The following is an 11,359-nucleotide window of genomic DNA, read 5'->3' as shown; positions in this document are numbered from 1 at the left end:
GTATTCTCCTGTCCTACAGTCATCCTCTCCCCTGAAATGGCTGATAACAGGGGGAATAGACTGTATTCTCCTGTCCTACAGTCATCCTCTCCCCTGAAATGGCTGATAACAGGGAGCAATACTGTCCTACAGTCATCCTCTCCCCTGAAATGGCTGATAACAGGGGGCAATAGACTGTATTCTCCTGTCCTACAGTCATCCTCCCCCCTGAAATGGCTGATAACAGGGGGCAATAGACTGTATTCTCCTGTCCTACAGTCATCCTCTCTCCTGAAATGGCTGATAACAGGGGGCAATAGACTGTATTCTCCTGTCCTACAGTCGTCCTCTCCCCTGAAATGGCTGATAACAGGGGGCAATAGACTGTATTCTCCTGTCCTACAGTCATCCTCTCTCCTGAAATGGCTGATAACAGGGGGCAATAGACTGTATTCTCCTGTCCTACAGTCATCCTCTCCCCTGAAATGGCTGATAACAGGGAGCAATAGACTGTATTCTCCTATCCTACAGTCATCCTCCCCCCTGAAATGGCTGATAACAGGGGGCAATAGACTGTATTCTCCTGTCCTACAGTCATCCTCCCCCCTGAAATGGCTGATAACAGGGGGCAATAGACTGTATTCTCCTGTCCTACAGTCATCCTCTCTCCTGAAATGGCTGATAACAGGGGGCAATAGACTGTATTCTCCTGTCCTACAGTCATCCTCTCTCCTGAAATGGCTGATAACAGAGGGCAATAGACTGTATTCTCCTGTCCTACAGTCATCCTCTCCCCTGAAATGGCTGATAACAGGGAGCAATAGACTGTATTCTCCTGTCCTACAGTCATCCTCTCTCCTGAAATGGCTGATAACAGAGGGCAATAGACTGTATTCTCCTGTCCTACAGTCATCCTCTCCCCTGAAATGGCTGATAACAGGGGGAATAGACTGTATTCTCCTGTCCTACAGTCATCCTCTCCCCTGAAATGGCTGATAACAGGGAGCAATACTGTCCTACAGTCATCCTCTCCCCTGAAATGGCTGATAACAGGGGGCAATAGACTGTATTCTCCTGTCCTACAGTCATCCTCTCCCCTGAAATGGCTGATAACAGGGGGCAATAGACTGTATTCTCCTGTCCTACAGTCGTCCTCTCCCCTGAAATGTCTGATAACAGGGGGCAATAGACTGTATTCTCCTGTCCTACAGTCATCCTCTCCTCTGAAATGGCTGATAACAGGGGGCAATAGACTGTATTCTCCTGTCCTACAGTCATCCTCTCTCCTGAAATGGCTGATAACAGGGGGCAATAGACTGTATTCTCCTGTCCTACAGTCGTCCTCTCCCCTGAAATGGCTGATAACAGGGGGCAATAGACTGTATTCTCCTGTCCTACAGTCGTCCTCTCCCCTGAAATGGCTGATAACAGGGGGCAATAGACTGTATTCTCCTGTCCTACAGTCATCCTCTCTCCTGAAATGGCTGATAACAGGGAGCAATAGACTGTATTCTCCTGTCCTACAGTCATCCTCTCCCCTGAAATGGCTGATAACAGGGGGCAATAGACTGTATTCTCCTGTCCTACAGTCATCCTCTCCTCTGAAATGGCTGATAACAGGGGGCAATAGAATGTATTCTCCTGTCCTACAGTCATCCTCTCCCCTGAAATGGCTGATAACAGGGGGCAATAGATTGTATTCTCCTGTCCTACAGTCATCCTCTCCCCTGAAATGGGTGATAACAGGGAGCAATAGACTGTATTCTCCTGTCCTACAGTCGTCCTCTCCCCTGAAATGGCTGATAACTGTGTGCGAATATAACAGTATACGCCTCCCCTGCGGGGCACAGGATTATCCATGGATGACTGTGTGCAGCTTGGTGGTTGGGTCTTCTATTGATCGTATCAGGGCCCCCGCGTACAGGCCACAGGCTGAACCAGGAGTTCATGTTGTATATTTTGTTTTAATATTTTTGTTGGGCTTTTTTGGTATTTTATTCATTAAAATAAATCTAGTTTATTATAGACTTAACCATTCGAGGGCCAGTTAGTTTTTCGTCCTGTATTATACCTGGGCTCCTCAGGTACATAAGGCTTTACCTGGAGACTGAACATCTCACCGGCGCTCAGACCCTGTGATCCGCCAAGAGGCAAACATGACTGCATCTGATAGCACAAAGAACACGCACAACACATGCCTACATGCAAGAGGTCACAGCTGTGCCAGATGACAAACACAGTGCGCGCTCTATACAGGGTGTTGGTACTGCGCGCTGTTATGTAATAGTTGTATCCATTAATATGATCTGGTACTGCTGACAACCTGCCTGTATATCATGTCTGAGAGGTAGTCACAGCCCCGCCCACTGCTGATGACATCACTAACATGATATTTTACAATGAGTGGAGCGCCCCCCCCCCCTTTAACAACTCCCCTCTGGCTTGGCCCTTGCGCTATCAGTGTTTTTTGTTCTTATCTCACTGATTCGCCAGCCCCGCCGAGCGCTCCGATAGCGGTGACTCGGATTTGGCCTCCTTCCCGCGGTTTTGTGATCTTGCACTTAGAGGATTATTTCATTAAAAGCGTCTCAGTTACTCTGGAGATCGGCAGCAGACGCGTCCTGGGGTCACCCGAGATGAACGCAGCCCCGGACAGAACTGCGGCGTCTATTAATGGCAGTGACTAGTACTCCAGTCACATCCAGAGCTGCATTCACACTTCAGCTCTCACTTACACAAACACTACATCCCCCAGAGTCTAATGCAGCAGACTACAACTCCCAGCATATGCCTGGAGAGTCTACCGCTATTAGGGCATGCTGGGAATTGTAGTTGAGCGTCCCAGGACTAGAATGTGAAGCTCTGCTCCGATGCCCGCTCCAGGCGGTGATGCTGGCACGGGCTCGCAGTTTCCACGCTGCCGCACACTATCGGAAAGTCATTGAGCGCCGCTCAGCAGGGCTGTTTGTACGACATTCTCAATCTTCTGTGGATTTAAGCTCAGCCAAGAAACAGCAGCGCAAATATCCGCAGCGCCCGGGGCGAGTCTCAGAGGTGACATGACGCACTCCCGTTTAAAGTGCAGAGCGACCACCGCCTCCAGCTTATTCCAGACCTCGTCAGCCCTAGCAGCTGGGACTGTACTCACATCTAGAGCTGCATCTACTGTTCTCCTGTAATGGGATAGGCCTCATTTCAAACACGTAGCTTTTTTTGGTAAGGGGGGGGGGGGGGGGGGGCAGCAATCATGGAGGAGCACATTTCATATGAAGTACAGCGTGAAAAAAACTGCATGGAAAAAAATCCACTGTGTGAACATTGCCCAGTCTTATGCTCCAGTCACAACCACAGCTGCTTCAAGCATTGCAGATGACCAAGAAGCTTGTATAACAGCGCCACAGCCATGTGCAGGCTGGACCTGGTATTGCTGCCCATGATACGCAGCAATGGAACAGAGCTGCAACACCAGACATGACCATGGCGAGGTAGGGGGCGCTGCTCTGAGCAGAAAGCAGCTGCTGAAGGGGACACGTTTCGTATCAGGCTGAGCTCCCACAACAGGGGGTCTGCACACAGCAGAATGCCAAGTGCAGCTCTGGCTGTGACTGGAGTATAAGGACTAATATGAGGTAGGGAGAGTTTATTTTTGTACGAGAAAGCTTTAAGAAAATGGCACGGAACGTTGTCATCCCAACTGCACTACAAGTCCCAGGAGCAGATGTTTGCTGCAGCTCCGGCCACAGATCGGCCAAAGTCCCTGCACATGGCTGAAGTCCAGCGCTGGTGCCCGGGTGACAATACAGCCTGACCTGTCCCGGCCGCCAGGATATCAGAGGGCACAACGCCCTGAGGACGTGCAGAGGGCACCCGGCCAATTTCTACAGAGCCCTGAAGCCTGGGTGGAAGCCCTGCCATGGCTGCGACACCCAGCTTTCCCAGGCACAGATGTCAGGGGGCTTCAGTAAGTTGGTTTTCATGGATGAATAACAGGGTTATGCTTTACCTCTGTTATTCCTCCTGGAAAACGCACCAATAACCAACTCCATGAAACCACCGGACAGTTACCTCATGAAGGGTCGCACCCAGTGGTCTCGTTAATTGTACACACAGGAGGAACAAGAGAGGAACGCTGCGCCGGTCATTACACCCTGTGAGCGATTTGACAGCTTTCTAGGAGGAATAACATAGGGACGGCACAACACAAATGAGAACCATTAATGGAAGGCTTTTCACTGAAAGCAAGCAGATTGTGTGGTCAGCAGCTACTGGCTTCTCACCACTTACTATCTGCCCCCGCGGAGCACCATGTCCCGTACTCCAGTTACACGCAGAGCTGCAGCATATGAGCAACTACAACTCCCAGAATACTCCTTCCACTTCTATGAACAGCCGAGTTTAGATGTTGGGAGTTGTAGTCTCACAGCAGCTGATCCCTGCTCTACACAGGGCACTTGGAGGTAGATGACAGCCCCCGATTTTTTTTTTTATGCAGCTCAGGCAGTGAGCGGAGTATAGATTGGTCTCCATGTTGTGCCCTGACCTCCGGCAGCTGGAGGACGATCGCTCGGTGGATTTTCTTGGAAGCCTCAACATCTGGGCAAACAGCGCAGGGCGCAGATATTTGCATTTCCATTACAGCAGGAGATACCGATTAACCCCACAGGCGCTGGAGGATTCCGACACAGAGACACAAGACGACAGCTGCTTACGTCAAGGGGCTTTTATTTCTGATTACAAGAGAAGACAATTTCCTGAGCAGTAACAGTACAAGAGAAGTGGTGTCGTTACAGTGTACCAGGGGGGCACTCAGACCTCTGGCAGGTTTAAGGCACTTCACCCACCCCCTCCCAGGTAGCGAGACAAAAGCACGACTAGTCACTGACCACTAAATACATGACCGGCCCTTGTACAACACTTCCTGGCAGCAGTTCAAGCAGAAGAGAGCTGGTAGGCTCCAGTCACATCCAGAGCTGCAACTGGTTGGGGTCTGCAGCCTCTGCTTGTTCAGCACCTTCACCGCTGTGAGGTGTAGCATGCCACTCTAATGCAGGGATGGCCAACCTGCTGCAAAACTACAACTCCCAGCATGCCCACAGCAGGTCATGGTGGGAGTTGTAGTTTTGTAACAGCTGGAGAGCCGCAGGTTGGCCATCCCTGCACTAGTGACTGGTGCGTCCACTACATCCCCCCACAACGCTGTGCAGAAGTGGAGACTGCAGCTCTGGTTGTGAATGGAGACAAATCAGTACAAGGGTTTACAGAAACAGCCATTTAACCCTGGACATGAAGTGCACCCCCCCACCAGGACACCCCTTGACGTCTATGCTGCTTTTCTGTAACCTGATGCTGCAGTGAAAAGGGGGGGAAAAAAATTCTCAAAAAAACCCCCCGAAAATAAAGTAACTGCAGCTCTGAAAAGCCACAAAAAAAAAAAAAATCCACGCCAGGGGAAGACGCTGCGCAGTAAGGCACAAGCAGAAACAGAACCCACACCCGGCAGCAGCACACGCCCACAACACTTTTTTACATTTTCTACCATTTTTGGTTGTTTTATGTCTTTACAATAAATAAACACAAAAATTTAACTTTTTAGATTTTTTTTTTTTCTTTTTTCTTTTCTACTTTTTTCATTCATTTTTTTTTTTTCTTTCAGGTCCCAGGGCCATTCATAGACCCCACGCTCCAGGGAAGAAATGTTCCATCGAGCCGCCCCCTCCCCCCCCCCCCCACCAGGGGTAATGGGCTCGTCCAAACAAAAACACTGATCGGTTTAAAAAGTCAGGGGGTCCCCAGAGAGTCACAGTATCAGCGGTAACGGATTGCGTCGTATACATTCAGAAATGCTCACGGGGGGCTCACATTTTTGCAGTGGAGTGGGCTCTTGGTGGCATTCCTGTAACGGAGGCTCAATAGTCAGACAGTGAAGGGTCCAGCAGCCCCAGAGGTGGCCTCTAACTGCACGGCAGCCATGTTGGGTAGGAGACGGCGGTGTTGGCGATGTAGTAGTTGCTGAAGTTGGCGTCGCTGACGTAGGGCGCGGGCTGGTAGTAGCAGGTGACGTTGGTGGCGTTGGGGATGATGTTCTGCTCGGCCAGCACCCGGAGGGCCAGCAGGGAGATGAGGTTGAGGGTCTGCCGGCGCTCGTGCCCCATCAGGCACACGGTGCTCTCGTTCACCACGCGCCGCAGGATCATCAGGTAGTCGTACTTGCTCTTCTCCTCCCCGATGAAGTGATTCTGGAGATAAGACTCCAGCTTCCGCTGCTGCTCGAAGATGTCCGAGAAGTCGATGAAGAAGCGGGAGCACATGTAGCGCTCCAGGGACTTGATCTGCTCCCTGTCCGCTGCCTTGAAGTCCCGCACCAGCAGGTTGCTGTACTTCATCAGGCCGCCGCCTCGGATCTCCTCCGGGTTCTTGGTAGCGATCTGCTTGTTCCGGAGGTGGCCCAGGGCGGCCTCGAAGTCGCCGTACACGCTCTCCCCGATGACGGTGGGGTGGAAGTGCTCGGACATGGGGTTCTCTGAGCAGTCGTAGTAGAAGAGCAGAGAGTCCAGCACGATCTGGAAGGAGTCCACGCTGAACTCAAACTGCCGGCGGATGGAGTGGACGAACTTGAGCTCGATGTTGCGGCCGTCCTTGTTGGACAGGGAGATGAGGCTCCAGCGGTCGGCCTCGGTGTACACCTTCACCAGCTTCTGCACGTAGGCCTCCTTCAGGGTCACCGGGCTGATCTTCTCCTTGTTCACGCCCTTGGGTAGGAAGTTCAGGAGTAGGCCGATGACCACATCTTTCACCAGTTGGAAGTCTGCCTCGGAGGAAACGGTCACCCCGAAGATCAAGTCCAAGTCTTTGTACCCCAGGCCGTTGTCCTTCACCAGGACGTGACTGGCCGCTGAGCCATTGAGCCGGACGTCCCGCACCTTGATCCCGGCGTCCTCCAGGCGGCTGCGGACCATCTGCACAATGTCCTTCAGGGTGATCTTCAAGGTGGGGAAGTTTCCACGGCCGTGGATGGGAACCACTTCTGTAAGGAAGCTGTTGAGGCGGTCCACCTGCTCCCAGGTGAGGACGCTGCGGGCCCTGGACGGACCGGGGGCTTCGCTTCCTTGGCTTGCCATGGTTCTTGTATCACTGCGGAGTCAAGAGGAAGAGGGGTCAGTGACAAGACCAAAAACAAACCCAACAAGTGACATTACCTCTACTCCAGTCACCTCCAGAGCTGCAATACTATAGGATCTCAGCTTCAAGCAGAAGTCTGAATGCAGCTTTGGATGTGACTGGAGTAAAGACATTCCTCAGAGTCCGGATACAATAAGTGTAGTCTGTGCTGACACCTGGATCCCCGCTATCTGGTCAAAGTCTGCAACCTCCATCACAAACAGCTCAATTAGGCCAAGGTTTAATGAGCGAAGGCAACAGCTCTGAAGCCGTTGTCAGGGGCACACAGAATGGGAAACCATAGGCATGCAGGCGTCTGGGGCAACCTAGGCCTGGCGCAGCTGGAGGCCCTCGGCAGCACTGCAAGGCTATATTAAGAGGGCGCAGGGGCTGCTCCGCTTTCACCGACGAGCGCATAACCCATATGGTGACCGCATGTACTCTGGCCGCCCGCCAGCTCCCAAGCTTTTAATAGCTCCCTGGCACCGAGCTGCAGATGACTAGGGCAGGAGGCACCAGAGCCTCCGTCCAGTGCAGTGACCGACCCCCTCCACAGGGGGCGCTGCAGGCAGGCACCTCAGGTCAGCGGATCAGCCCCCTGCTATGCCTGACAAGTCCACACACGTCTAAGCTGAGCGCCAGCCATAAAGGCGGCACCGAGGGCTTCAGTACAAAAACGGGGACACTACATTCAGAGCGCATTTCACGTCCCCATCGTTTACGACCTCTGCTTGCTGTCAATAAACTGAATAATGCTGGTTAAATTCAGCAGTGACACTCACTGGCTCAGGAAAGATTTGACAGAAGAGTTTGTTACAATTGTATCCAATCCATAGTGTGAGGCAAACAGCCTGGACTGCAGACTGATACATTGTAACGATCCATCAGCAGTGGCCAGGTGAGCATGCAGTCTCATCTACCAGCTGCAATACACCGCTGACACTTCTACCCACCCCCGCCAGCGCTGGAGCGTTATAAGAGCGGCTGATGTCAGCCACATCTGGAGGTTATAACGCTCCAGCGCTGATATAAGAGGGGCAGAGATCGTCACGATGTAGCAGAGCCGGGTGACACTACAGCGAGGTCTGCTCAACCCTCTTCTGATTATTCACCTTCAGACTACATAGGCTCATTCTTCTCTTCTACTCCAGTCACATCCAGAGCTGCATTCATAGTTTTACTAATAGGTTAGCTGAGAAACCAAACACAGGGGTACATGCAGCTCCGGAAGTGACTAGAGTACTAGAGCCAATATCAGGACAAGCAGAGCTTCCAGAAAACCGTGCAACCAGTGAACGTCTGCCCCCCCCCCCCCCCCCAATCCTGACAGGTTGTATCAGCATTCTTAGAATGCCGCCCTGCGGTTATATATAGTGCCGCCTGAGGCTGCAAATATGGATAACAGGACCCAGGGGACCCCACACAGGGCAGACCCCAGGAGGAGTTAGTCACTGACAGCAAGCACAGATGTCGAATCTGTGGCGGAACTTCTAAGTTCACATTCAGAACCCATACAGCTGATGGTTTGTTACAATGTCTCAGTCTACGCACAGCCCTCCAGCTGTTACCAAACCAGAACGCCTAACCCGAGATGAGAATTGTAGTTCTGCGCTAGGCGACATGCAGCGGGGGCTCCTCAGATGGGAGAGGGACCCCATAAGTGTGCTCACCCCAACCCTACAGATCCCAGGCACAGTCAGCTCCTCTCCCCCGAGCTCATCCTGACATGCATCAGCAGCACTTTACAACAGGGGGATCCCCCAAACCACAGGGGTCTAACTGGTCCCAGTCACCCAACAAGGGGAAAGTGGGCATCCACCTGCACAAAAGAGGCAGTACCAGGGCCCCCCCAAACAGGTACAGGCAGGGGGCCCAGCACTGAGGGTAATGCCCAGTCACAGCTGTAGAGAGAGGGGGAGGGGGGGGATGAAGGGTCCATGTGAGAACATTATACCAGTCCATTCTACAGAACAGACCGGTATAATGTACGGCAGAGGAAGGGTAGAGTACTGCCCCGTTATATATCACACTCCACTATTATATAGTATTACATAATTATACAACACACTGCACTATTATATACTATCACATATATATATATTATATCACACCCCACTATTATATAGTCTCACACACATTATACGTCACAGTACACTATTATATAGTCTCACACACATTATACGTCACAGTACACTATTATATAGTCTCACACACATTATACGTCACAGTACACTATTATATAGTCTCACACACACTATTATATAGTATTACACACTATAGGTCACAGTACACTATTATAGTCTCACACACTATTATATAGTATCACACACAGTACACTATTATATAGTCTCACACACTATTATATAGTATCACACACACATTACACTATTATACAGTCTCACACACTATTATATAGTATCACACACTATTATATAGTATCACACACTATTACACATTACAGTACACTATTATATAGTCTCACACACTATTATATAGTCTCACACACTATTATATAGTATCACAGTACACTATTATATAGTATCACACACTATTACACGTCACAGTACACTATTATATAGTATCACACACAGTACACTATTCTATAGCACTACACCCATTAGAAGCCCCTCTCGCCATACGGTAGCCGCACTCACCAGGCCGGACACACGCTGAGCACAGAACACAACCTCCTTCAGCTGCAGCGAACCTCCGCTGACAGACGTCATACACACGACGCTCTGCTCTTATATACTACCGAGGAATGGCACTTCATAAGATCCTTCCGCCTCGACCGCTGCACGGGCTAGGTTATCTTCTCCGGTCCGCAGCCGCAGATATAGGATGCCGGGAACGAGGAGATAGAGGTCCCCTGCAGTGTGGTATCCACCGTCAGCCCTGGGCGCCCAGGTCAGCGGGGAACCCTTCGGACTATTTTCTCCAACTTTATGACAGTCTATAGAGAGATCAGTGCGCCTGTGACGTCAGGAACTGCTTGTCTGTGATTCGCCGCCGTCATGAATAGTTACTAGGAAACCAATAAATAATGGTAGTGTCTAAACTCCATGCGCCATCAGGATTGTGACGTCACAGGGTCACGTGCAATAAATAATGGGCGCGGCCTCTCAGAGCAGCTCTAATCGAGATTTCATTCTTTTTCGCCAAAGTATGTAAGTAAGTGACTGCCCCAGAACACGTGACGACGAGCGAGCGTGGTGATAGGCTGCCGCAAAGTGAAGGCACACAGCTGATTGGATAAAATGAGTTACACCACCCCCTCCATTTACACATAGAACGGTGCACAAAATTGCGTCACAATCGCAAAACCAGCAACATGGCTGCGTCAAGAGAATGATACAGGAGGGTTACATAGTGAAAGGAGCAGGGTCCTCCCAGCAGCACAGAGGATTTCAGAGCTGGTATTCGGTTCCTTGTATGAGAGAGTGCCGGTGTTGGGGTCCGTCTATGAGAGAGTGCCGGTGTTGGGGTCCGTGTATGAGAGAGTGCCGGTGTTGGGGTCCGTGTATGAGAGAGTGCCGGTGTTGGAGTCCGTCTATGAGAGAGTGCCGGTGTTGGGGTCCTTGTATGAGAGAGTGCCGGTGTTGGAGTCCGTCTATGAGAGAGTGCCGGTGTTGGGGTCCGTGTATGAGAGAGTGCCGGTGTTGGGGTCCGTGTATGAGAGAGTGCCGGTGTTGGAGTCCGTCTATGAGAGAGTGCCGGTGTTGGGGTCCTTGTATGAGAGAGTGCCGGTGTTGGGGTCCGTCTATGAGAGAGTGCCGGTGTTGGGGTCCGTGTATGAGAGAGTGCCGGTGTTGGGGTCCGTGTATGAGAGAGTGCCGGTGTTGGGGTCCGTGTATGAGAGAGTGCCGGTGTTGGGGTCCGTGTATGAGAGAGTGCCGGTGTTGGGGTCCGTGTATGAGAGAGTGCCGGTGTTGGGGTCCGTGTATGAGAGAGTGCCGGTGTTGGGGTCCGTGTATGAGAGAGTGCCGGTGTTGGGGTCCTTGTATGAGAGAGTGCCGGTGTTGGGGTCCTTGTATGAGAGAGTGCCGGTGTTGGGGTCCGTCTATGAGAGAGTGCCGGTGTTGGGGTCCGTCTATGAGAGAGTGCCGGTGTTGGGGTCCGTCTATGAGAGAGTGCCGGTGTTGGGGTCCGTCTATGAGAGAGTGCCGGTGTTGGGGTCCCTCTATGAGAGAGTGGCGGTGTTGGGGTCCCTCTATGAGAGAGT

General features: G+C 51.5%; 1 protein-coding gene across 1 annotated transcript; it reads right to left on the bottom strand.

The window, feature by feature from the left end:
* Nucleotides 1-4,684: 4,684 nt before the first annotated feature.
* Nucleotides 4,685-9,918, bottom strand: TENT5C (terminal nucleotidyltransferase 5C). Its single transcript, XM_040422788.1, has 2 exons — nt 9,792-9,918; nt 4,685-7,110 (listed from the first exon to the last, which is right to left on the bottom strand). The coding sequence occupies exon 2, from the start codon at nt 7,095-7,097 to the stop codon at nt 5,931-5,933; it is 1,167 nt and encodes a 388-aa protein (XP_040278722.1). The 5' UTR covers nt 7,098-7,110; nt 9,792-9,918; the 3' UTR covers nt 4,685-5,930.
* Between the last annotated feature and the right edge of the window lie 1,441 nt (nt 9,919-11,359).

The sequence above is a fragment of the Bufo bufo genome, chromosome 3 (assembly GCF_905171765.1).
Source record: "Bufo bufo chromosome 3, aBufBuf1.1, whole genome shotgun sequence".
Lineage (NCBI taxonomy): Eukaryota > Metazoa > Chordata > Amphibia > Anura > Bufonidae > Bufo > Bufo bufo.
This window is presented reverse-complemented; position numbering and strand designations above follow the sequence as displayed.